The sequence below is a fragment of the Camelina sativa genome, chromosome 20 (genome assembly GCF_000633955.1).
Source record: "Camelina sativa cultivar DH55 chromosome 20, Cs, whole genome shotgun sequence".
NCBI classification, from domain to species: Eukaryota; Viridiplantae; Streptophyta; class Magnoliopsida; order Brassicales; family Brassicaceae; genus Camelina; species Camelina sativa.
The window spans coordinates 5,863,380-5,889,874 of NC_025704.1; the positions used below are offsets into that span (position 1 = coordinate 5,863,380).

Consider the following 26,495-nt stretch of genomic DNA (forward strand, 5'->3'; position numbering starts at 1 on the left):
CAATGACTTGAGGGTTGATGAGCCGTAAGATATCTCTCCTCTTGTTGTTTTAAAAACCTATCAAATAATATTCATTTCGCTCGGCCTTCTTCTTCTTGTTTCTCCAATGGCGGCTACTAGGGTTCGGTGTTGTCATAGCAATGCACCTTTCACAAGATCGCCGCTTACCAGCCTTCGAAACTCGCCGACGCTACCGATTTCTCCGAGTCGTGTCGATTTCTCTGCGCTGAAGGGATCAAAGAAATTGTCTTTATTACCCATTGGGGATGGCTCCTCCATTAGAAGAGTGTCAGGTTCAGGCTGCAGAAACAAGACTATACGAGCTGTGTTGGATGAGAAGAAGACGAACGCGATAACGGAGGTAGAGGAGAAGGGATTCACGTGCGTGATGAAGTTTGGTGGATCGTCGGTGGCGACTGCAGAGAGAATGAGGGAAGTTGCGGATTTGATTTTGACTTTTCCGGAAGAAAGTCCCGTCATTGTTCTCTCTGCAATGGGGAAAACTACCAACAATCTCTTGCTTGTAATGCTGAAAATGCTCTCTCCCTTTTCTCTGTTTTCTATTCAAAGGTTTGAACTTTTGGATTTGAATTTCTGATTTTGTTGCTAGTAAAGGCGGGAGAGAAGGCTGTGTGTTGTGGTGTTTCTAATGCATCTGAGATCGAGGAGTTGAGCATTATAAAGGAATTGCATCTCAGGTTTTGGTTTTGTTTGAAAAATATGATTGATTTGGTAACCTTTTAAGTCTTGCTTGCTGTTGGTTTTGGTTTTGATCAAGAATATGTGTTTTTGTTTTTTGTTGTTTCAGGACAGTGAAAGAGCTCAACATCGATCCCTCTGATATCTTGTGTAAGCATAGACCTTCCAATACTTGTAACAGCTTCATTCTTGCTTATTTTGAGTAGGCTCATAAATGTTTGATTGATGATGAGTTTGGTAATATCCAAGAATCTATATGCATTGCTGTTTGTTAATTTTTGTTACATTTTTCAGCATATTTGGAAGAACTTGAGCAACTCCTGAAGGGCATAGCCATGATGAAGGAGTTGACACTTCGAACCAGAGATTACCTAGTCTCTTTTGGAGAGTGCTTGTCCACGAGGATTTTCGCTGCTTATCTTAATAAACTCGGTGTCAAGGCACGCCAAGTATGTTCATCATCATATTCTAGTACTAGTTAAATTTTCTTAAATATCTTATTTGGTTGACTAATTACTTAAATTGTATATTGGTAACTATTCAATCATATTTCAGTTTAGGTTCAGTTTCGGTTTAAAAAGTATTATAACCAAGTTGAAACTGTATACTCTTTGAACTGGTCAGGAAATTTTTGTATTAGTTTGTTTTTTGGCTAGTCACAGAACACATATTGGTGTAGTTTTATCTTTTGTTTGCTACACTTGCCTTGGTTTGAGTTTCTTGCACATGCACTTTGGCGACTCTAATTGACATCTTGTTGAGATGTTCACGCTAATTAGATTTATGGGTGATTACGTTGCAGTACGATGCTTTTGAAATTGGGTTTATTACAACGGATGATTTCACAAACGGGGATATACTGGAAGCAACTTATCCAGCCGTTGCCAAGAGATTATTTGAAGATTGGATGCATGATCCTGCCGTTCCTATTGTAACGGGTTTCCTTGGGAAGGTATTTCTAAGGAACAGTTTACAATCTACTGATAATCAGGATTTTCATTCATGTTTTCGTGGCTTGCCTCATTCTTTTCATTCAATAACAGGGTTGGAAAACTGGTGCGGTTACTACATTGGGTAGGGGTGGCAGTGATTTGACGGCAACCACAATTGGTAAAGCATTGGGTTTGAAAGAGATTCAGGTTCTTTTACAGCCTCAAAATTTAAAGTTTTCTTTTTAAAGGTTGTGGACATCTATGTTCAGTTTGGATTTTTGTTTTTCCATTGAGTAGGTGTGGAAAGATGTTGATGGTGTTCTAACATGTGACCCTACTATTTATAAACGTGCTACACCAGTACCATATCTGACATTCGACGAAGCAGCCGAGCTAGCTTATTTTGGTGCACAGGTCCTACTCTACTTGTATGCAATAATACTGAAGTCCTGTTATTAGAACTATCACATGAATATTTTGTACAATGGAAATGCTCATGTGAAGAAATAAAATTATTGCTGCAGGTCTTGCACCCACAGTCAATGAGACCAGCAAGAGAGGGTGAGATTCCTGTAAGGGTTAAGAATTCTTATAACCCTAAAGCTCCTGGAACAATCATCACTAAAACAAGAGACATGACTAAGGTATAGAGTCTCCTAATTTGTGTTCTTTTTATGCAGCTCATGTGAGAACCTTTATAGAAAACCAAAATTTATACTTCTTCATGTGACAGACAATTTTAACAAGCATTGTTCTGAAACGAAATGTGACCATGTTGGATATAGCAAGCACACGAATGCTTGGTCAGGTTGGATTCCTTGCAAAGGTAAAACTGTGCATCTTAATGTCTCAGAAGTTCATTTTTGAGAACTCATTTATTAGCGCAAGGTCGGAATGGTGTTCTGCTCAATTATTAGGTTCTGTTGATAATCAACATAGCCTTTGTGGCTCCTTACTCTTTTATCCAGGTATTTTCGATATTTGAGGAACTTGGCATTTCAGTCGATGTTGTTGCCACTAGTGAAGTCAGTATATCTCTGACCCTGGACCCTTCAAAACTTTGGAGCAGGGAACTTATTCAACAGGTAGTTCTAGTAGAATCCCTAACACTTTAATTTTCAATTCGTATAGCATGCTTTTAAGGCCTTTTTTTTCCTTATCCTTGTAACAGGAGCTTGATCATGTAGTTGAAGAACTGGAGAAAATTGCAGTTGTGAATCTTCTTAAAGGAAGGGCAATCATCTCTCTAATTGGGAATGTTCAACATTCCTCCCTGATTTTAGAGAGGGTTAGATCTTGCCTCCGAATAAGATTACTTCATGATTCTAACAAAGAAAGATACATTTCTTTGCGCTTCTTACATAATTGTTTTTTACTCTGGGCAGGCGTTTCATGTTCTATATACCAAAGGTGTTAATGTCCAAATGATATCACAAGGAGCATCCAAGGTAACACTGCTTATCACCGAACTCTCTTTACGTCCTCACCTAACAAATGTCTTGTTTGTTTTGAAATCTTGTAGGTAAACATTTCCTTTATAGTAAACGATGCTGAAGCTGAAGGATGTGTTCAGGCCCTTCACAAATCCTTCTTCGAGAGCGGTGACCTCTCAGAGTTAATGATACAACCCAGACTTGGAAACGGTTCACCAGTTAGGACAATGCAAGTAGAAAACTGACGTGACAAGCTCATTGTTTGGTGTGCGTTGTTCTTTGTATTTCTTCCGAGTGTAGTATGTACGTTCGTCAAGAGCTGCTTGTTGTTTTATGTTTAGGCACGGGAACTACTGGCTATCTTTCATTTGTTGTAAGACCAATTGTTTGGACCATTTGCGTTATCAAAGTTTAACCAGTAACTCACAAGGATAAAGAAAAAGAAATATATTGATGTAACTGCAGATGTTTAGATTGGTGTCACAGATATGATGGTACAAGAACACTGGGCTAAAAGCTGTGCAGTTGTGTAAGCATGTGAACAAGCTCATCACTTGAAGGCCTGTCTGCCGGAAAGTCAGAAAGGCAGACAATGGTGATTCTTAAAGCCATTAACATCTCATCTTCTTCCACTTCCTCTCCAAGAATACTCTTATCTAAGGCTTCTCGAGCTTCCCCGGATTGCTGCAAATGTTTTAGCCACTGTCCTAAGGTGCCTCCACTTGCAGCCTCTTCACAGAAAGGATGGGTCGGGTCTCTTCCAGTTAATAGAACTCCCAGTATCATCCCGAAGCTGAATATGTCGCTTTTGTCTGTGTATCTGTCAACAAGGATTTGCATTACCGTGTTAGTAAAAGAGAAGAATTAGCAGTTAACTCAAAAGGCGGTGGTATTGATATTTGAAGCACCTGTTACTTTGAGAAGACTCAGGAGCAGAGTAGCAAGATACTGATGTGTGTGAACTAGGCATGATCTTGGCCAATCCGCAATCAGCAAGCCGAGGCTCAAACTCAGAATCCAACATCACATTTGTAGGTTTCAAGTTATAATGAAGAATCTGTGTCTCACAACTGAAATGAAGATACTGAAGCCCTTTCACAATCCCAACTGCAACTCTAAGCCTAATCTCCCATCCAAGCTCTACCTCCTTAGCTCTAACCTTATTCATCACATCCTCAAGACTACCATTCGGCATATAATCATAGACGAGAGAGAACTCATCGGAATCGCGGACATAAGCTCTTAAACTCATAAGGTTCCTGTGTCTTAACCCAGCAAGAAGCTCAAGTTCCTTCTGCAACCTTCTCTTAACCGACTTGCTACTACTAGTTTCTGGTGAACCAACTCCTTCAAGAGAGCCTAGTCTCTTGACAGCAACCACTAGACCATTATCAAGCACCATCTTGTAGTATTTACCATTAGGGTCAGAACCAAGCAACTGAATACCATTACCAAGAGCAGCGTGAAGAGACTTAGGCGTGATTTTAGGGGAAAAAACAACAGGACCTTTGAGAATAGGTGTCTGTCTCATGTATTTGACAATGCAACGGACCAAGAAAGCTAAGAACAAGGCTGAAAGCAAGCCGGTTAAAATCCCTGAGACGATGCTAACAACAATGACCTTGGAAGTGATTCTTGACTCGAGTAGTGTAGACGAAGCTGAAGTTGTGGATAAGTGTTTCACAGTTCTTCGGCGACAGTTTGTGCTTGTGGTCGTTCTTGAATTGAAGACTAAAAAGAAGAAGAGTAAGAGCAGAGTGATAGTGTTGCTATATCCGTTTCTTCTTCTTCTTCTTCTTCTCTGCTCCATTGCTGAGGAATAAAAAGCTTTTTTTTCAAGATTAGACAACAAATCTGAGAAAACCCAGAAAGGTGAAAGAAGCTGTTCAAAGCTTTACATAAAAAACCGGAAAAAGTTTTTTAAGTACTTTTTTTATTCTACAGTACTGAAGTGAAGCGCTCTCCTATCCTCTTCTTCCAAAAACCACATATATTCTCGAGAAAACCAATGAGAAACCAACAAGACAAAAATTGGAATCAAAACTCAAAATCTTCACAAAGAAGATGAATTAGAGAATATATCATTGGCTCACTCACAGATTCTTTATCTAAAAATTCTCTCTTTTTGCCAAGCTTAATTAAAAGAAAAAACACCCATAATTTTTCTTGATAAGGGGGGGACACAAAAGTATCAAACTTTGGTATAGTATGTCTGAAAATAAAGCCCCAAAACTCAGTTCAGAACCCCAAAAAAAAAAAAAAGCAGAGAACAAACTCCAATGAGAGAGTTTTCACAATTTTTACTATATCTGAAACAAAAACAAAACAAAACTATCCCCAAACTGTTTCAAGCTCAACTAATCCCAGTTAACTTAACACACACATGACACAACACCTCTCTCTCTCTCTCTCTATAAGTCTCTTTTCAAGACACAGTATCTGCTAGACTGTGACCCTCTCTCCTCTCTATCTCTCTCTCTCTCATCACAAAAAGCATGACCGAATCCGTTACTTACTGCCAAATAAAAAAGGGTTCCCGCCTTACAATGGGACCCACATTGTCAGGTGGTCGTGGTTAGAATGGGTCCCAGGGGCCACGTAGACGGATGAAAGGGTAGCCTCTTCCTCTCGTTTGCTTTCATGAGTGGCCGAAAGCAAGACATCGTGGTCCGTGCCCTCGAGAGAGAGAGCTAAACCAAAAGAAATCTCACCCGTTGATTGATTATAAGGTAAGTGAGATCTTGACCGTTGGATGGATGAGAGGCTCGAGAATTTGTGCTACTTTTTTTGTCTTAGTGTGATTACACAAAAGTGGTGTGAGAATAATTGCTTTCTCTTCCCAATCTTTCTTCTTTTTCTCCCCTTTGTATCAAAATTATTTTATGCGGGAGAGAGTACTTTTTATTCAAAGTTAGGTCTTGTTTTCCTATCTAAACCACGTTTTTATATTATTATCTTTGGGTGTAAAAGCTTAACTAGGGTTAATTCACTATTATCAAAAGACTCAAAAGTGTGTGAATACAATGGGAATAAGTTGACCTATATGTACTCCTAATGCCCAAAATTGGCGTTATTGACATTAACGCGTCATTATCTTAGTTTTGTTTGTATGGAGTATGGGACAGAGAGAGATTCAAAAACCAAAATCAAACCATTCAAATTAAATAGCTAATGAATAATTTTATGGTTACCACCTTCTCCAGAAGTGAACAAAAACCGCAAGTACTTTGCTTACAAGTTTACAACGCCATGACATAACAAACTTAGGATGCTATAGTCCCACATACACACAACACGACACAACACAATACACTATCATTTCCCAATATGTAGCAGCCTATGTCCATCTATCACAAAAAAACATTTAATACATAACTTTAATTGGGGTCTAAAGCTTGTAGCCGTTCTTTTAGTTGTGATTGGGCTCTTGAAACCGTGAAAGCAACATAGCTCCGTAAGTTCTATGCCCATGAGTCTCTGTAAAATTTTATCAGCACTGTCTGTGATTGTATCCGTTTGTGTCCGAAAGGAGAGCAAGGACTTCTGGATCAGTAAATTTTGACTCTGCAGCAATATCAAGAGCGGTTTTGCCTTCTACGTTCATAGCTTCCGGGTCTGCTCCCCTGCAATATTCACCCAGTTTGTTGTAAAGACAAATATTTCCAAACGATTTAGGCAGAGAAAATGTTTGGGAAGAAGAACCAAACTCACCTAGTGAGTAGCAATCTTGCTATTACTGCTTTGCCTTTGAGAATACAACAGTGCAGTGGCGTTTGACCACTTGAATCTGTGGCGTTCACATTTGCACCATACTGCAACAAAAGCTCTACCATCCCAATGTCTGCCTTCTCACAAGCACAGTGAAGCAGAGATGAACATCCGCTTCCTTCTGGAGAAATATTTGAAGAGCTACCAGAGTTTCTATCCAGTAACTCATTCCTTAATCTGAGTAGAACATCTTCACGCTTCGGCCTTTCTGGTACTAATATTACTCTTGAAAGTGTTAACGAAGAGCTGGAAGATGATTGGTCATACACAAAATTCACATCCGCGTCACCATTGACAATTAGCCTATAAACAGCCTTTTTATCATTGCCACACACTGCGTCCCACATTTGTTGTGCAATTGATTGCGGGAAATCGCAGTCTCTCGATCTCCTAACAAATAGCTTCTCAGCATACTGTGAAATACAAAAACAAAAAGAGTTTGAATGAGTTGTTCTGAACATTGCCTATGACAAAGCACAGAGAGAACACGACAAAGCTTCAGTTATTTCGTACATAAGGAAACAAATAAAAGAGTAGAAGCTTAATAAACCTTAGCTTGTATATACTTCTCCTTGATAGATATCATATCAGCATAGCTGGGTTTTCCAGTGACCATAACCCTGGATTTATCTGACCTGCGCATATTTTGGTGAAGTAAATTTAAATTTGTAATGTCTAGGTGATCAAAGTTACCATCACTCTGAATAAGAAAGCCAAAATTTCAATCATAAATGGAGTTTTTACCCCGTTAAGCCTGGGTCAACATGAAAGGCACTCCTTGAATGAAGTAACTCCTCCCAAACTGTGTTTGCGAAAGTGTTACCAAGAGCTTGGAACAAACTTATAACAGACGGCTCCCATACTTTCACGTCGAGTGTGAGTGACCTAACCTGTAGTAATAGCCAATAGACTGATGTCAAACTGAAGGTCGAGCCATCAAAAGTTCAAATTCAGTCACATGCTATATTGCTAATGAACATCAAGGCTAGTGCCACTTTATATTGCAAGCAATAGTAAGAGTTTTGGTGATGTACCTTAGATATATGCACGCCAAGATTACGGTGAACACCAGAACATTCAATACAGACAAGAACCCCCAGATTTAAAGACGCCCAGTCTGGTTCTGGAGCTCCACAATCCGCACATTTCTCATTCCCACAGACCTTTCGCAGCGCATCAATGGGCTTCTCACCCTTTCTAATAGACCGTTGCGGCTGAAAATTTCTTGATGGCCTTTCATGGTACCCTAAAAAGCTCCTCTCACATGCAAATTCATCAGTAGTAGGATGATCATATTCAGAACTTTCATATGAGCTACTTTCACTAGCAGATCGATGGTGACCACTTCCCATGGGACTACCAGGAAGACGCTGAAATGTATTCGAAGGACAATCACCAAAATTGCATTGAGATTTACTATGAGCCTGGTCAGGCAAAGGAACAATGATAAATACTTACCTGTTCAGGGACCTGAGAACTAAGTAGTGATGCAATAACCCCTGTGATCTTTTCTATCCAATCCATTTGATCGAGTGCACTCTCAGCCTGCACTGACAAACAGAAGTAAACACTGAGTGAAAACTATAAAAACATGGGCAAACATGTAAACAATAAAGTTTTAAGGCAGTAGTAACAAACACTCTTGAGTCAAACCTGCAACGTGTAGTTTTTTGTAGGTGAAATGATCCTAAAGCAAAACCTCAGATCTGATTGATCAGCGTCGACTTTAATCGTTGAGGTGAGTAAGTTCACTGTATGACGAGCTACAGACTTCTCATCATGAACACCACCATGTCCATGACTATTCGAAGACAGCCACCTACTAAGAAGTCCAGACCCAAGCTCGGAGCTATTTCTCTGTCCAGATAGCTGGCTACCAGACCCCTAAACATCAAATCATCTAAGTCAGAGTGTGCAAAGAAATGGCTCAAAAAGAAAATATATAGATATATAAAATTACAAAACTCACAGATGGTTTGCTACACTGTTTACGGTAATAATACAGCATTCCCCGGCTGTCAAGAACAAAAAACCGTCTTTTCCAGTCTCCTCTCAGATTTGAAGATCGCTTAGAGAGATAACCTTGCCTTATTGTTTGCACCTGCAAACACCAAGAAATGTTAATAGTACTCTCTGGAAGATGTGGCATTCATATGTAAAAGACATTGATACCTTCCCCCTTGCAGCAGATTGCATTACGGCATCTATCATTTTGTGAGAGCTTCGACCTATCGCCTGTATACCATCTCCATTCGGTGATCCATTAGAACCATTTGAACCCCACCTGCTCTCTCGATCAACCTGTCTTTTGTACTCCTGCATCTTTTCATTAAGTGCTGCTTGTTCATAATTTGATCTTTCTCTGGATTGTTGCGCATAGGTCAAGACCTGCAAAAAAAGAATCAAGGTGTAACTATCTCAGCGTTCTAAATATATATGTGAAGATTTATACATAGTCTTAAAAGAGAATTATAAACTCCAAATGTTTAGGGATATATTCTTGAAGAAAATAAAAGTCAAATTAGACCAACCTGATTGATATATGGTTCCATCTGATGCAGTAATTCGTAACCCTGAAAGCAGCCACATTCAGATTTGACACAAACCTTTATAGACTACTTTATAATTCCGAAGAAGCATAACGAACTTACCTGTTTAAAATACCGGAGATGTGCATCCATCGTTCCACTGACTGCTTCCAAAAATTCAAACCTTTTCTTAGCTTCAACATTTGAAAGAGCAGTCACCTGATCATTAATTAGGGAAGCCAATAAAAATATGATTACTCCAACAATAACATGAATGTGACAGTACGTATATGACTTGCAATTAAAAAATAAAACCAAACGAAAGAAATTTACAAGGTTGAACCGAGCTTGCTCGAACATAGACCTCGAAGTGTGAAGTTCCTGTCAGTGTCAAAATATGTTAGTTATAACATAGGGAAACAAACAATACATGGTACTCAAAAGTATGCACCATACCTGTTCTAAAGCAGCAGCAACGTCACTTTTTGTACCTTTCCTCAAAGATAAAAACTTCTCACGGGCCTAAAGCACAAAAGGAAGTTCAATAAGTTAATCTCCAGATAAGTAGGGACCCAACTGCTACGAAGCAGATATCATTATACTTCCAAGCTACAAATTTAATACTTACTAACAGTTAGTGCTCAGAAAAGTAACACGAATGAAAACTAGCTAGTTTTGTAGACTTATTCACAGCCTAAAAATGCAACACACATAAAATTCCTCCCTCCATTAGCCTAGCCTAGCCTTCCTCCATTAACGAGGAATGATTCAAAAATAATTTTTGAGCTCAACCCATTTGTTTGGTTGAAACTTTTCAAACAGATATTACATCTAGTCTTAAAAAAAAAATGGGATGAGAATTTCTGGTTTTTCCGCAAACCATGTTAGCAGAGTTGGGGGAAAAGAAAAACCCTTGACAAAGGGATACCTGATCGTAGGTAAGGCTAGCCTTGTCAAAGCGCTTCCGAGCTTCCTGTGACAAAAATGACCTCTCAGGATTCATATCCAAATATAACCTTGCCATGCTATATTGCTTGAACAAATATAAGAAAGATATATCTGGACTAGCACAATGTAAAGACAGACTCAAACTTAATTATATCTTTCGAATTCATTGGACCTTGTCTACAATAGTAACCTCAAAAACTATTTTAAAATATATTTTGTTTGGGGAAGGTTGACTACCGGAGTGCTGAAATCCCAAAGTCAAACCAGAAAAATTAAACATAATCCATATTAGATTAAATGCCTCCTGGCAGGTCTTCATATTTTTTCCACTCATACATGGCAGGATGTATGTCCTTCATTGTTTCATAGATATTTTAGTTGGTACTAATTGCCATCATAGTTTAACTAAATAAAAAGAGAGATTTAGCCAAGAAGAAAGTAAACATCTTGTACCTTAACCTCATGCAAGTCCATATTGGCAAATTGAAGTAATCTGTCATTCAGTATATGTTCCACCTGACAATGAGAACTCATCAAAATTGAAATTTGAACTGAAAAGACTTGATCTAATCTAAATCTTACAATGTCTTAAGGAGAATGAATCTATATAGCGGCAACTTTTGCTTGAGGAAAACAGAACTATCCTAGTTGATACCACAGAGGAGTTATCAGAAGGAGAAATGGAGAGAGCGTCAACAATAACAAACTAACATACCTGTGACCGAAGAACTTCCTTATAAGTCCCAATTTCCCTCAGCGCAATTGTAAATTTCGTCATGACAGGTCCTAGCACATCAAGTTAGAGATTATCAGCACCTGTTGATGAAACTAGTTTTTTTCCAATTCTTAACTGAGATATTCCCACCATAACCTGTGAATCTAACAATCCTAGCAAGAGAGAGGCGGAGAGAGCAAAAACAGGAACAACAATTTCACTCTGTACAATTCAAGCCACCATAAATATGTGCTTGACAACTAACAATATTCGAAAATATAAAAAATCTTAAAGGAAATTAGCTTAAAATCTCAGATGACAAGTAGGCGTACAAAGAATGGGGATAAAGAGACGATATGCTACTGCGAGTTTCCATAGATTATGTGAGATCAGTCATGTACCTCCAAAAGCCACACTTATTGGATCATTATGGCCTCCACCAAATGTTTCAAGTGCACTTGCGAAAGCAATATCCCCATCATATGCCTCGCCTAGCCCTTCACTGTAACAAGAAAAAAGGATAATCTATCTCTGTTAAAAGATATATGTTCTCATGTTTCTTTAAGCCGGAAGAAAATTTGGAGCATACGTGTATTTCCGGCATCCTTTGTAAAACTTGAGACTTCTTTCCCGCAATATCTCCGCACTCTCCTCCATGCTTTGTAACTGTTTCAGAAAAAGATATTCATGTAAGCACACAGCTGGAAGGCGAAGTACATAATGCGAACGTCAAGAAACAAGCCTTTGTCAAAGAAACTGCAACTATGGACAACCCAACAAACTTAGTGATTTAGGCACAGGGGACTGGAGCTACACTAAACTTAGTGATTTAGGCACAGGGGACTGGAGCTACACTAAAGGAACTTCCTTTACATTTAAGTTGCAAAAAAAACTTCTGCTCCTTCTCTTGTGCCCATTAGAGTATATATATAGCAGATGTCGGACTAAAAAGTGAGCATGAGAATACTGGCTAAGTGGACACAAGTCAGAGATCCAAACATGTGAACTGGATCACAAGTCAATTCACATTTCACCAGCAAAACAAGGCAGAGCGGGAATATAGGCAGTCCATTAGCCAAACCAATTTCTCAGTGACACAAATAAATTGAACCTTCCACACTAAAATTGGGGTACAAATGTCGGTGAATACAAGAAAATTCCAGACATAAAACATCCAAAATTTTTTTCTGTTCATAACCTAATTAATATGACACAAATTGAACCAAGCTAGCACACTAAAAGACTGAACAGATGAGGACAAGAAACAAAGACAGGAACGAAGAAACAAACCTGTTTGCGGAACATGGGAGAGTCATCAAGCTTGGTGAAATGCATTTTGAGCAAATTCTAACTTCCTCTTCTTCGACAACAAACACCAATTAACATCCCACAAACAAAAACCAAAAACAAAAACCAAAACCTAAAAGCTAAAGACCATCACTTTTTTTTTACTCACATAGGAAAAACAAAGAAACAGGAGACAAAACGAAAAAAAACGTGAGATCCTCTACTTCCAAAAGCTTTCCCGAAATATCAAAGAAAACCAAACCCCGATGATCTTACAAAAAGTCTCGAGCCTTGTGTTTGTGTAAATTTCGAGTTTGGTTTTTTTGTTTTCCTCCTCGCGAAATCGAGAAAAACAGTAAAGAGAAATTGTGATTTTTAGGTGAAGTGTCTCGGGAGAAGAGAAAAAAAGAAAAGAGAAAAGAAAAAAACTTCACCGTCTCTGTTAGTATAAAATTAAACCACAAAAAGACGGCGAAAACTGTGCCGTTTTAATTACCGCCGGAGATCGTGTAAAGGTTGGTAAGATACGACGCCGTTTTGCAGAGTGTGTAAAAGAAAAAATAAAAAGAGAGGAGAGGGAGACTGAGACTGTTGTGCTTTGCTTTCTCTCTGTAACAGTGGTGGTGGTGGTCGTGGTCATCTGAGAGAAAACCAAAGGACTTGACGCTTTTCTCCACGCTCATTCTTTGCGCGTGTTAGATTGAGAAGAGTGAAACTCAACAGGCGCGTGTAACGTACGTGAAGCTCTTTCGAGTGGTGTTTGAATAGAGTGTGGGACCCGTTATCTGGTTGCTTCTCCATTACCTTTTGTTCCGGAGAGACAGAGAGGTCAGTGGGGTATAAATGATTCCTCTTTTTTTTTTTTACAATTTTTTTAATCTGAAATTAAAAACTCTTTTATTATTATTAGTGTGTGTGGAAACAAAAACAAAAAAATTGTAAAGCAAAAAGAAAAGTGAAATTTTGAAGAAAAATGGACACGATTATCTTACTTTTTTTTTATTTTTCAAGACTTTACAGTCGCATATGATAATTAAATATATTTTCTTGGATTCAAAAACCCCCATTGTTTTAGTTTAAAAATGTATATCATCATCTCTCTTGACTCTTGTCCAGCTAGTAGTACAAGATTTGTTTATTCATTCATTTATATTCTCTAACCAAGATCGTGTTAAATCTATGTTTTAAGATTTTGTTCTAAATGTAGTTTTTAATTCTTTGTTTTTTAAAAATCCGGTAAAACTCCCATATGCAGATTATATGCTCATGTGTTTTTCTTCTTTGTTCTGATTTATATTAATCTGGTCTCTATTCGTATGTTTTCTCTCTCAAATGATTTCATATCTATATGCTATGGATCTACAATAGTAGTAGTATCACTTTAGATCTCTCTTTTCCTTTTTAGCCTGTCGCCTCTTTCATTTCCTTAGTATATATTATAGACCTTAAAATAGGTAGTAGTAAAATAACATGATCTACATTATATAGTGTCAAAATAATTCAGTGACTGAACTAGGCCGATAATGGGCCAAACTTTAGTTACACCAGGCCCAATTAATAAAAATGCCCATTTAAATTTCCATTTATTTAAAAAGGATCACACGCAAGGCGGCGTGCTTTCCTTCCTTCCTTCTTCTTCTTCTTCTTCTTCTTCTTCTTCCATTACTCTCGTCTCGCCCAATCGATTTTGTGTGTTTTTTTCCAATTTCTAATTAGCTTTCTTTCCCAATGGCGTCGTCTTCTGGATCAGCGGACGAGGATTTCCAATCTCGCGTTGCGAAGAGCTTCGGATCTCTCGCCTTCTCTCGTCCTTCTTCTTCTTCCAAGTTTTCTACATCTTCTACTCCGGCGTCGCGGCAGCAATCCGGGTCGGTGTGGAGTGTCTCCGGAACCGAAGTTGAGAAACGGGAGTGGAATCGAGATTCGTACGATAGAGACGAGATTCCTTGTGCGTCATCGTTCGACGATATTCTAAGACAGCAGAGGATCTCCTCTAACACTGCTCGGAAACCTTTAGAGGATGATCTCAAAGATATTGATGGCGGCGAGGATTTTGATGGTGACTGGAGTATCAGAGCCTCCATGGGCCTTGACCGCACTCTCGATGATGAGGTATATATCAATTGTAGTCTCTTCTTAATCATTGTTTCTCATTGCTACGATAGTTAAAATTAGGGAACATTGTTTGTTGTTGGTCCTTCTCTTGTGATTTTGGTAGATTCGTATGAGAATTCTGGAATTTGATTCTTTAAATATTAGGCTTGTTTGTAGGGAGTAGTTTTCGCTTTAATTGATACTTTGCGCAGGCAGAGGAAGATGAGTATGATAAAGTGGCACTAGGGAAAGAGAATGACGTTGAAGGTTTGTCTATGAAAGATTCTCTTTCGGCACAGAGGTTGAGAAACAGGAGTGGAATTGGCTGGACTCGGGATCCTCGTGCTAACTATGTTGCTGCACAAATTAGGCTCAAGGAAGACGAAATCGAGGCTAATAAACTTAAAGCTTTTGTTGCCAAAGAGACTCCTCACTCAGGAGGAGAGTCATCTAAAGCTGTGCCACCACCACCAAAACCTATACTCAAAAGGAAGGAGGATACTTCAGATTCAGAAGCAAGGACAGGCAAGCGAGTCAGGTTTGATGTTGTATCTGAAGAAACATTAAAGAAGCCTGAAGATACTTCTACTACCTCCTCAACAAGCATGTCTCATCAAAGTAAAAATGGTGCTAGGGTACCGGATTACCTGCTGAATCCTTCCAAGTACACACGTTACACCTTTGATCCATCTTGTGAATTGAATGATAAGTCCCCAACAGGAGAGTACATGGACATTCCCAAAGCTGTAGAAGGATTGAAAACTTCAGATTCAGAACCATTCAAGGTGTCCTTTATTCCACAGAAGAAGACCAAGGATGTACGAGAAGATGGTAATAACTGCTGTGAGACGAAGCCTATTGTAGCTGGAGAGGTGGCAGAAGATGAGAGACCAAGTGCAACAGAAGATGGGGTTACTGAAATAGGAGAACTAGGGAGTGGGGTTACTGAAATAGGAGAATTAGAGAGCTCCACCAGTTTCCAAAAGAATGGTCGACAATATCGTGCCAAGCCAAGTGTAGATGAAACAGTTGTCTGATCGATCTTCCACGAACAAGTTGGTTGAAAACGCTGGAGGGAGATGAAGTTGGTGTCCATGATATACAAACATGTAGCATCTTTTAGCAGCACATGTAATAAATTTTTATTTCCTAGACTTCTCTTTTAACCAAATTAGAGACTATATGCAGCAAAAGTATTGGTAACATAGTAAGAAACAGTTTGCCTTTGAGAGTGGTAGATAGAACACGCTGAAGAGAGTCTAAAGCTTCCTCAACTTTTTCGAAGCTATCTTGATCAGAGAAAGATGTTTGGTTTCAACACTGGTGAATTGTTTCTAGGTAGATTACAGGGTTAAAGAAATACATGGTTTTGAGCACGAAAACTGTAATCTACTTGTGGATGAGGAAGACTGCTTGATCATGGAGAAAGCCTCCTTTTGGTGAGGCAGGGAAAATCAAGATTTGTGAATTTGTGGAACTTATGAGCAGGTAAAAAGTCTGTTGATGCTGAGAAAGAAGGTAACCTTTTCTTGTTTTCTTTCGATTTAGTTCAACTTTAGATTAAAAAACCATGGGTTCCATTTGTTTGCTTTAAAGAAGATATTGCAAGCAAAGCTCTCGTTAGTTGATCATTGGCTTATTGTTCCTTCAGTTTGGGATTCTGTTTTTACGGGGTTTCAGCTTATGGTTTGATCAAAAGTCCCACTCGGTGTTACAGTGTTTGTTAATCGAAGATACACTGGTCTGAATATTTCAGGTTGGTTTTAAACGATATGCCTAGATGTTTGTATTACAAAAACAAAGGAAAAATGGGAGGGACGGACACAATAACACTATTGTTGAGCCTTCAACGACTTTCATAAACTCTTTTGATGGTATTATGTGAACATGATGACTCAGTACCACATATACATATATCATGGATAGCTCTTTTAACCATGGCCTCTTCATTTCTGCGTACGGATGCATGTATAAGATGTTACATGTCTCTAATTTGACATTTATGAAAGATACGTGTGTTTTGGGAGGACACACCAAAAATCCCACTTGGTGTGCATTTAAAAGTCAGATGAAGATGGAGACGACTTGGACGTTTATTTTTTTCTTTAAATCAAAACTGTGGTTTGACGTTTTGCTTTAAATTAGGAAACGACGTTCAACGCTAAGGTTTTTACTTGGAATATCGTTTTTTTTTTTTAATCGTCTGTGATATATAAAGAAAAGTTGAAATACAATGTTTCAAATAGAGAAAGCAAACCAAAAACCAAGCAAAACGGGAAAACAACACCCGATATTAAGTATAGCTGTCACGTGCAATCTGCTCATGTAACCAAGCAGGACCTCCCATAGCCAAATACGAGTTCAACCTGCCGTCTCGTGTAACACTATTAGCAAGCGATCGCACCACTCCATTCGACTTAGGTGACGCAAGGTGTATTGATACATTCTGCAAATGCACCATAACTTGGCTTATCTTATGAAGCAGTGAACGATACTTAGGCCAAGCCTGCGGTTTTTCAAGCGCCTGAATTACTGCATCACAATCTGTCCAGACTTCAAACGAGAGGATTTGTAAGATCTGTAAACTCTCCAAACACCAAAGCAAACATTGTAGTTCTGCAGCAATTCTATTCACTGTCGGTAGAAACGCATGCCGGGAATGGAACAGAACATCACCTACATGATTCCTAAGAATCCAAGCTCCCCCCGCATAGTGCTGACTACTAGCCCAAGATGCGTTAATATTACATTTCAGTATTCCAAACGCTGGTTTAGTCCACCTCTTCTGTGACATACCCCCTCGCATAATACCCACAACTGACCTTTGCTCTTGCTTCTGCAACTCATTCAGTTTTAACCATTCCTCAGCATCCGCCACCGCACCTGCAATTAACACATGATGGTCCTGCAGCTTGTTATTGAAAACCATCCCATTACGAGCCTTCCATATCTCCCATAAAATCCAAGGTATAGCAAGGCGTAGGGACGATGGTAGATCAGTATTAGTAATAAGCCTCAAACAATGACCAATGTTCTCCGAGACCGAAGTAGAGAAACCTTGGACAGGCAAAGGTAGAGCAGTAGCTGACCAAACCGTTGACGCCACAGGACAAAGGAACAGAGCATGTGACACAGTTTCGTCGGCAGATCTGCACACCTGACATATCGGATTAACTTGTAGACCATGATTCCTCATGCAGTCCGCAACTGCTATAGCACCTGAGAGGACTCTCCATAGAAACATTCTTATTTTTGGAGCTGTCTCAACTGTCCAAACCTTTTGTTTTAGTTCATTCAACACTCGTGAGCCCTCTGATTCACCACTNAGGGAAAATATCTCGCTTTATACACCCGTGCCAGTAACGAAGATGGTGCGTCCAGGAGGCGCCAAGCTTGCTTCACAAGAAGAGCTTGATTAAAACGGCCTATATCCCTGAATCCTAAGCCACCCTGATCCTTTGACTTACACATTTTCTCCCAAGAAACCCAATGCATCTTCTGCTTCTCCTCCACTGCATTCCACCAAAAGTTAGCCATCGCACTCGTTATCTTCTTACATTGGTGTTTCGATAGCCTAAAGCAGGACATCGCATACACCGGAAGAGCAAGCGCCACTGCTTTAAGCAAAACTTCTTTTCCCCCCAAGGACAATGTTTTCTCGAACCAACCGCGTAATCGAGATGTTAATCTATCTGTTATATACGCTAACATGTCCTTCTTGGAGCCACTAAAGCATTCAGGGAGGCCTAAGTACTTACCAGCCCCTCCCTCTTGTTCAATACCCGTAAACAAACCGATAACCCTCCTCATGTACGGATCTAACTTCTTTCCAAAGGTTATCGATGATTTTTGGAGATTTATCTCTTGACCAGACGCATCTCCATACAACCTTAAACACTGTAACAGGTTTGAGCATTCCAAAAGACTAGCACGACACAGAAATAGGCTGTCATCAGCAAAAAGGAGGTGCTGGATCGAAGGACACTCCGGTGTAAGTTTCAGCCCCGTGAGTCTACCCTCTTGCTCTGCCTTGTTCATCACATGGACTAGTGCCTCCGCTCAGAGAATAAAGAGAAAGGGGGACAAAGGATCCCCTTGTCTAATCCCCCTCTCTGGTTTAATGAAGCCATGTTCCTTCCCGTTAATGAGAACCGAGAAGGTAACTGAACGCACACAGCTCATAATCCAGTTAACCCATTTAATATCAAAACCAAGCCTAATAAGCAGTTCTTCAAGAAAATTCCACTCTACTCTGTCGTAGGCTTTAGACATATCTGTCTTAATGGCTAGAAATTCCTCATTACAACCTGCTTTCGTCTGAAGCGCATGGACCAATTCGTGTGCTAAAAGTATGTTATCAGTTATGAGGCGACCCGACACAAAGGCACCTTGAGTGTCTGATACTATTTTAGGCAGGAACCGCTTCAAACGCTGACATAAAACTTTAGACACTGTTTTGTATAATACAGAACACAGACTGATAGGCCTTAGGTTGGTCATGCGAGTAGGATTCTGCACCTTCGGGATTAGACATATCTGCGTAAAATTCCAATCAGATGGAAGATGACCAGATGCAAAAAACTGTTGCACCTCCTGCACCACCTGAGGTCCAACAACATCCCAATATTCTTTAAAGAATTGACTCGACATACCATCCGCCCCTGGCGTCTTCTCCCCTTTGATGCTAAAAACTGCATTCTTTATTTCCAATGCAGAAACCGGGCGAATTAGTTCTGCATTCATACTATCAGTGACACGAGGCACCATCCCATCTAGAGCTTCCATTATGGCACTAGGATTTGAGCTAGTAAACATCTTGCGGAAATATGCCACGGCCACCTCTCCTTTAGACCCCTCAGAGAACTGCTCTACACCATTTTCATCAAAAAGAGATAAAATCTGATTCTGAATCCTACACCGTTGAACACTACCATGAAAAAACTTCGTGTTGCGGTCACCCCCCTGCAACCATTGTTCTCGACTCCTTTCCTTCCAATAAAGCTCTTCTGCTCGATAATTCTCAGTCAGTTCCCAGCGTAGATCCCGCATAAGCTGAAAGTTAGGATGTATTTTGGTACCCTCTGCATCCAGTTGCTCTCTAACCTGCTGTATCCGCACTTTGGAATTCAGATTTTGTGATCTTTTCCATCCAGAAATAGTTCTTCTACACTCCGCAATCCGACTCATCACAGATGTTTGTCCCGTAGTCACGCCTTTGTTCCAACCTGATTGAACCACCGCAGCGAAATCCGGTTTAGAGATCCATCTTTTGTTAAAAATGAACCTTCCTGATCTAGAAACATTATCATTAGCCAAGCGTAGCAGTAATGCCCTGTGATCCGAGCCAATCCTTTCCATATATTCACCCTGCACCCGTGGAAACAGCTGAAACCATGCTTCATTCCCAAGGGCTCTATCCAAACAGCACTGGATCCACATATTATTGCGTTTACCGGCCCACGACAGTCTATTACCAATACTGGAGACCTCCCGTAGGCGACAATCAAGAATCATATTTCTAAAAGGGAAAAATGATGATTCCGCCCGTGCTGGACCTCCAAGCTTCTCAGTATTACTGACCATTTCATTCAAGTCACCTATGACCAGCCATGGTGCATCTCGAGACACCCCAATGTCAACAAGTGAATCCCATACACCTTGTCTCAAACTACTTACCGGATCCCCATAGACACAAGAAACATAAAACGAAAGTGATCCAAGCTTGGCCTTCACGTCTATGATTCGGTGATCCGCACTAATAACTTCAACTTCATAAGATGGCTTCCAGAATAGAGCCAATCCTCCACTGAGCCCCACTGGATCCACTATATGCGAGTACTCGTACCCCAAACTCCTTTGTAACTTCACCACATAGTCTCTGGAATTTTTAGTTTCCAGGAGGAACAAAAAGTCCGGGAAATGTAGACGACGCATCTCCCTCAAGTAAGGAATTGTCAAGGTGCCCCCCAATCCTTGACAATTCCAACTCATAAAACTCATATTTGAACTGGCAGTTCCTCACTTGGAACCGCCTTACTTGCATCGTGTTTAGCAACCTTAGCTGATACTGGAACCTCATCACAAGCTTTCCTCTTTGACATCACTACTACATCATTCTCATCGTTAACAGGTTGATTACTTCTTCCAGTCCCCTGATCCTTTAACGTGGCCTGAGCTTTCCTCCTCCATTGACTAGGGCGTCTACGTTTCTTCTGGTATTTGGTAGTGCCGGAAGAGCCAGCAGAGAAGCTAGCTCGATGACCCGTAGCACCATGACCAGACAGAAAAGCAGAGGAGGAAACAATCGGCTGTGATTGAACAGAATTCTGAGCAGGACTCATAGTTCGGTCACCGTCACCAATTGAAGAAGCTGAGTGTTCAAAGTCAAAGACCAGCCCTTTATCTTTGTCCGCATCCGCAGTAAGTCGTGTAGGAGCTTCCAACCGTAGCAAAGTCTTTTGACCTTCAATGTCACCTTCAAGATCCCAAACAGACTTACGGACTCTTTCAATACGAATCTGCTTTTCCTTAGGCTCAGCTACAGACAAGTACTAACGCATCTCGTCCAAAACCTCCTTAGCAATCTTTGGTTTACCAGTCAACACATCAATGCCCACATCATCATCAGTCAGCACCCCAAACAAGGGATCATCATTACTAATCCTCGGAACCAACCGCTGTGGAACCAACAACTGACCTTTCTCCTCCCCCGTAGCAGAAGATTGCCGGTTTGAAGGTAACAAAGGGCATCGAAGCTTGTCATGCGTCAACCGTAAACAATGATAACATCTCTTCCGGATTCTTTCATACTCAAATCCTATCTCCACAACCTCACCTGATGGAATCTTCAATTCTTTCCTATTCTTCAGAGGCTTGTTAATATCAAACAAAACCCTAACTCTCACATATCCCCTACTTAGAGGCTTCAATGGATCAAAAGCAATATCCGTGACACGACCAATGTGTCCTGCAATTTCCTTTATCGTGTCCACAGTAAGATAATTCACCGGTATGTGCCGAATACGCACCCATATTGGTAACACCTTGAGAAAATCACTCGGCGGATTCTCTACCCATCTCTCAAGCGTCAGGCTCCAGTCATTAAAAGTCCAAGCTCCAGACTGCAGCACCAGAGAAAGATCTGCCTCAGAATCAAAGATGAACTGGAACTTGTCATTGGGCAAAGCGATCCCACGGACTCTGTTATAGACCCTCCAAACCCTTGGCATCTCGTGGATCAAACTTGACATCTTTTGATTCTCCGGACACAGTAGCTTGCCAATAATACTACAAGTATTCCTTACACTCGAGACGAACTTCGCATGGTCCTGAAGCACAATCGGCTGGTCGTCCTCGAGCGACATCTCCTTCAAAGCTTTATCTAAAGCATACTCCATCACCCACTCTGAAAAAAAGTTCTCACTAAACACTCGCGCTTCCTCACCTTGTCCAGCACTTCACAATGAAAGACGGCGGCCGCAAACGAAGAACTAGGTCAAGAACTTTCCAGTAACCTTCCAAGAATACACCGTAAAAACAGAGAAAGAATCAATCAAATCCGGCGAAAATAAAAGATTTTCCCGGTAACTCAATCTTTTCCTAAAATATGAAACCCTCTAAATGGAAAAGCGTTTCCTAAGCCCACCCTTTGGGTTTTTCTATGTATATCTCGTTCGGAATATCGTTTTCATATTCCAAAAAATTTCTGGGCAATTTCCCTCCAAGGACCACACAGTTCCACTAAATCGAAGTCTTAGTTGGAAGGTCAACCTCAAACCATTGTGTTTTGTCTTGGATCCGTTCAGAAATTTCAGTGCAACGCATAAATGCTGCCATTATGTAAAATTTTGTCTTGGACCCGTTCAGAAATTACAGTGCAACTAGAAGCAATCCATTAAAGAGGTTTATTAAAAAAAAAAATTACTCACAAATCTATCACTATCAAATATTAATGTTTCAAACAAACCGAATTTTTTATAATTAAATTAATAATTTTTTAATATATAAATTAACATTTTAGTATTCTCTTATATAACAGATTTTTTTTTTTTTTTTAATTAAGAACGGAAGAGATTACAAGAGAATAAATTTGGTTTTTCCTTTTACGGCAGTTGTATTAATTTAAGATGAATTAACAATGTTTGGTTTGATTGAAGAAAAAAGCACATGGTACCGTTGGGTAGGATAAGACTACGATTGGAGGTTACACGACAACCATTTAATAACATCAGTGATATCACTGGATCGTACTGTCTGTGCTATTGTCTTATTGATCTTTATATTTTTGTTTTGGTTTCACAAAAATTTCCAATAGAAAATGAATCCATTGTAATTGAGTGGATCTACCTGGAGAGAAGAAGATACGAGACTCTGTCGCAGGTGAGTTTAAAGTCTCTTGCTGTTCAATTTCGTGGTCTTTTCTGATATCTATCAACTATACTGCACTAAACGAAACTATTCTTATTCAAAATATATATGGTTACCAATTTGAAACGAGTTTATACAATATGGTATTGACTATTGAAACTTCGTTTGCAATTTCTAGTCTTCGATCATAACGACTCACAAGTGACAACTAAATATATCGTTTTATTATTTTTATATTTGACTCTCTGTGTAGAGACTGGAGAGAGTGTTTTTGCGGTCTTTGTGTATGTTGTTTGTTTTGTTTTCGAGTAAATGACTCACAGTGAAGAGTCTTTGTGTTTGAATTTTGTTTTTCTTGCGCAAATTTTTAGCATAATTTGTAAGTACAATTCTTAATTTTCTAGAATTTCATTGAGAGTTTCTCCTTAATTTCCTAGCGTTTTCCTGACTTTATTGATTCAGATAGACAGATACCAACAAAAAGAAAAAAGAAAAAATAGCTGAATTGTTGACTCTAGAATAGTCGACAACATGGTACATTTACCATCCTGTATGATTCACCAAAAGTTATATAGTACACAACTTTCAATTTTATCAGAGTTTTGCTTAATGGATTTTAAAGTTTCTAATTTTGAAAGCTTAGTACTAAACTGATACAAAAACAATAAAATCAAATCACCTAAAAATCAAAATAAAATTTAAAGCATAATTTCAAATCACTAAGTACTTATTTTTTCAATTTTCATTTTCTACATATTCAAATCTTTTAATTTTAATAGTTCTTAGACTAATTGTGTTTCGTTTTTACACGTTATATACGTAATCCGTTAGCAAAGTCACTCTTTATAAAAATGAAATTTTGATTATGATGTGAATGCTAAAAATAATGAAATTATGAAAACGTGAAAAATATTAAAACAGCGGTATATAATATATATATATATATATATCATCACATATATATTCTAGAAACTTAAGCTTGGTATCACTAGTATACCACTCTGACAAGTCACACATTTGACAGTATAGTGCACATAATAATAATATCAAAATGTATCTGAGAATCCCCATGAATATTTGTTAAACTAATTTTCCATGAATCAACATATAACATATTTCCATGACAGTGATCCTTAGATGGCAAGATTGCCGTTTAAGTTTCTCACACAGACTACATATTATTAAGTCTTTGGAAACCCACGAAAGTACATTTTCCACAAAACCAAAATTTCCACGAAAATACATTTTCCATGAATTTTAGTTAAACAAAATAATTTCACCTCACATGCCTAATATTCCTATATACTCCTCTCATATACATATAACACGTGTTACTCCAACTAGTTGGAAACTTGGAATACAAACAAATGACACCATTCACACGCTAAGGTCAGAATTGTATAATAATCAATTAAAGCATATCATATTGTGTTACTCGGTCGAGACTTCTCGACAGTTATTAATTATCACTTAAATATTGACCGAGACTCACGAACTGCCAAATCCATTTAATTAATTAGGTTTTTTTCTTGCTATTTATAGAACCAAGTGTCTACTCTCTGATTCCATATCAACTAAAGAGAACTAAAGATGAAGCCAATCTCCAACACCAACGAAGAATTTGAGATGACGCTGGAGAATTTAACTTGGAACGTGAAGCAAATACAAGACAACTTGTTAGAAGAGATAATCACACCCAACACAAATACAGAGTATCTCCAACGTTTTCTCCCCGAGAAGTTCGACAAAGAGCTCTTCAAGAAAAACGTACCGATCGTCACCTATGAAGATATTAAGCCTTATCTCGACCGTATCGTTAACGGAGAGTCATCCGATCTCATATCGGCCCGACCTATCACCGGTTTCTTGCTAAGGTACATATATAATTAAAAAAAAACTTTCTATATATAGTATCTTTTATTTTCTAAAACAGCTACATGCTTAATTGACGTTTAATGTTTTGTAGTTCGGGAACTTCAGGAGGAGCACAAAAGATGATGCCATGGAACAATAAGTACTTGGACAATTTGACATTTATCTACGATCTTCGTAGTCAAGTTATAACCAAGTAAACGTCTAACATGTTTTCCTTATATTGTTTGACGATTTTTATTTGGATCATACCGATGATGATGAAAAAACTCTTCTTTGTTATGTTTAGGCATGTGAAAGGTGTGGAGGAAGGAAAAGGGATGATGTTTCTCTTCACTAAACAAGAAATCATGACTCCTTCTGGCTTGCCTGCTCGAGTTGCAACCAGCAGCTATTTCAAGAGCGACTACTTCAAGAACCGGCCCTCTAACTGGTATTACTCATACACGAGCCCTGATGAAGTCATCTTATGCCCTAACAACACCGAGAGTCTCTACTGCCATTTGCTCTGTGGCTTAGTCCAAAGAGAAGAGGTTGTGAGAACGGGTTCCATCTTTGCTTCAGTCATGGTACGAGCAATCAAGGTTCTTGAGAATTCTTGGGAAGAGTTGTGTTCAAACATCCGATCAGGTCATCTCAGCAACTGGATCACAGACTTGGGTTGTCAAAGCTCTGTCTCTTTGGTCCTTGGCGGGCCACGTCCTGAATTAGCAGACGCAATTGAAGAAATATGCAACCAGTCTTGGGAAGGTATAGTCAAAAGACTCTGGCCAAACATGAAATTTATTGAAACTGTTGTTACGGGTTCAATGGGACAGTACGTTCCAATGTTGAACTACTATTGTGACGACTTGCCTCTCGTGTCTACAACCTACGGTTCCTCGGAAACTACATTCGGGATCAATCTAGATCCTCTGTGCAAACCTGAAGATGTTTCTTACGCTTTCATGCCTAACATGGCTTACTTTGAGTTCATACCTATGGATGGAGACAACAACGATGTCGTCGACCTTGAAGATGTGAAACTTGGATGCACTTATGAACCCGTGGTCACAAATTTCGCTGGTGAGCTTAAAAATATCGATCATGACTTCAATAAGATACTTGTGAATATGTTTTTTTTTGCATGGTCGTTTTACTAATGTTTTGTGATTATGTTTTGATTTTTTTGTTCAGGATTGTATAGGATGAGAGTGGGAGATATTGTATTGGTGACTGGTTTCTACAACAACGCACCTGAGTTTAAGTTTGTAAGAAGAGAGAACGTGGTCTTAAGCATCGACTCCGACAAAACTAATGAAGAAGATCTGTTTAAGGCTGTGGGTCAAGCAAAGCTCGTACTCGAGTCATCAGGTCTCATTCTAGAAGACTTCACCAGCTATGCTGACACCTCGACATTTCCCGGTCACTACGTGATTTACTTGGAAGTAAAGGCCAAAGAGGGAGAAGAGAAGATGAAGAATACACAGCTTGAGCTCGATGAAGAGGCGCTCTCCAAGTGTTGTATGGCAATGGAGGAGTCGCTTGATAATGTTTACAAGAGATGTAGGTTCAGAGACGGATCGGTCGGGCCTCTGGAGATAAGAGTGGTGCGTCGAGGAACGTTTGAGTCTCTCATGGACTTCTTCATCTCACAAGGTGCTTCCACCGGTCAATACAAGACTCCCAGATGCATTAAGTCAGGGAAAGCCTTACAAGTATTGGAGACATGTGTGGTAGCCAAATTCTTCAGTACTTGATTGTTCTTCCTTGGATTATATATAGGTTCAAGTGATTTGTTGTGGTTTCAATAAATTTGATGTGTACTAGTTTGTCTGAATATATATATTTTGATTGAAGTCCTTGTTTAATT

General features: G+C 39.3%; 5 protein-coding genes across 6 annotated transcripts; 3 read left to right on the plus strand and 2 right to left on the minus strand.

Annotated features, from left to right (window-relative positions):
* LOC104769544 (aspartokinase 1, chloroplastic) lies at positions 70–3,486 on the plus strand. Its single transcript, XM_010493773.2, has 13 exons — positions 70–523; positions 616–698; positions 809–849; positions 994–1,148; positions 1,502–1,651; positions 1,743–1,838; positions 1,929–2,045; positions 2,156–2,275; positions 2,365–2,457; positions 2,600–2,716; positions 2,803–2,919; positions 3,017–3,079; positions 3,154–3,486. The coding sequence occupies exons 1-13, from the start codon at positions 107–109 to the stop codon at positions 3,307–3,309; spliced, it is 1,725 nt and encodes a 574-aa protein (XP_010492075.1). The 5' UTR covers positions 70–106; the 3' UTR covers positions 3,310–3,486.
* On the minus strand, positions 3,497–5,870 carry LOC104769545 (inactive leucine-rich repeat receptor-like protein kinase CORYNE). The gene is made up of 2 exons (XM_010493775.2): positions 3,973–5,870; positions 3,497–3,884 (listed from the first exon to the last, which is right to left on the minus strand). The coding sequence occupies exons 1-2, from the start codon at positions 4,872–4,874 to the stop codon at positions 3,575–3,577; spliced, it is 1,212 nt and encodes a 403-aa protein (XP_010492077.1). The 5' UTR covers positions 4,875–5,870; the 3' UTR covers positions 3,497–3,574.
* Positions 6,230–12,897, minus strand: LOC104769546 (ADP-ribosylation factor GTPase-activating protein AGD3). 2 transcript variants are annotated; one of them, XM_010493776.2, is made up of 19 exons: positions 12,314–12,897; positions 11,613–11,689; positions 11,425–11,525; positions 11,024–11,094; positions 10,762–10,824; positions 10,289–10,333; positions 9,817–9,882; positions 9,694–9,741; positions 9,484–9,579; positions 9,364–9,405; positions 9,005–9,220; positions 8,802–8,933; positions 8,486–8,716; positions 8,291–8,377; positions 7,867–8,202; positions 7,577–7,722; positions 7,383–7,467; positions 6,776–7,245; positions 6,230–6,687 (listed from the first exon to the last, which is right to left on the minus strand). In XM_010493776.2, exons 1-19 carry the CDS (start codon positions 12,356–12,358, stop codon positions 6,555–6,557), a joined length of 2,490 nt encoding a protein of 829 aa, XP_010492078.1. In that variant the 5' UTR covers positions 12,359–12,897; the 3' UTR covers positions 6,230–6,554. The 2 variants fall into 2 exon arrangements, with proteins under 2 accessions (XP_010492078.1, XP_019097754.1); XM_019242209.1 differs by lacking the exon at positions 12,314–12,897 and adding an exon at positions 11,897–11,920.
* On the plus strand, positions 13,925–16,054 carry LOC104769547. The gene is made up of 2 exons (XM_010493777.2): positions 13,925–14,422; positions 14,617–16,054. The coding sequence occupies exons 1-2, from the start codon at positions 14,039–14,041 to the stop codon at positions 15,439–15,441; spliced, it is 1,209 nt and encodes a 402-aa protein (XP_010492079.1). The 5' UTR covers positions 13,925–14,038; the 3' UTR covers positions 15,442–16,054.
* LOC104769548 (4-substituted benzoates-glutamate ligase GH3.12) lies at positions 22,637–26,495 on the plus strand. Its single transcript, XM_010493778.2, has 5 exons — positions 22,637–22,783; positions 24,314–24,645; positions 24,738–24,839; positions 24,933–25,708; positions 25,820–26,495. The coding sequence occupies exons 2-5, from the start codon at positions 24,362–24,364 to the stop codon at positions 26,380–26,382; spliced, it is 1,725 nt and encodes a 574-aa protein (XP_010492080.1). The 5' UTR covers positions 22,637–22,783; positions 24,314–24,361; the 3' UTR covers positions 26,383–26,495.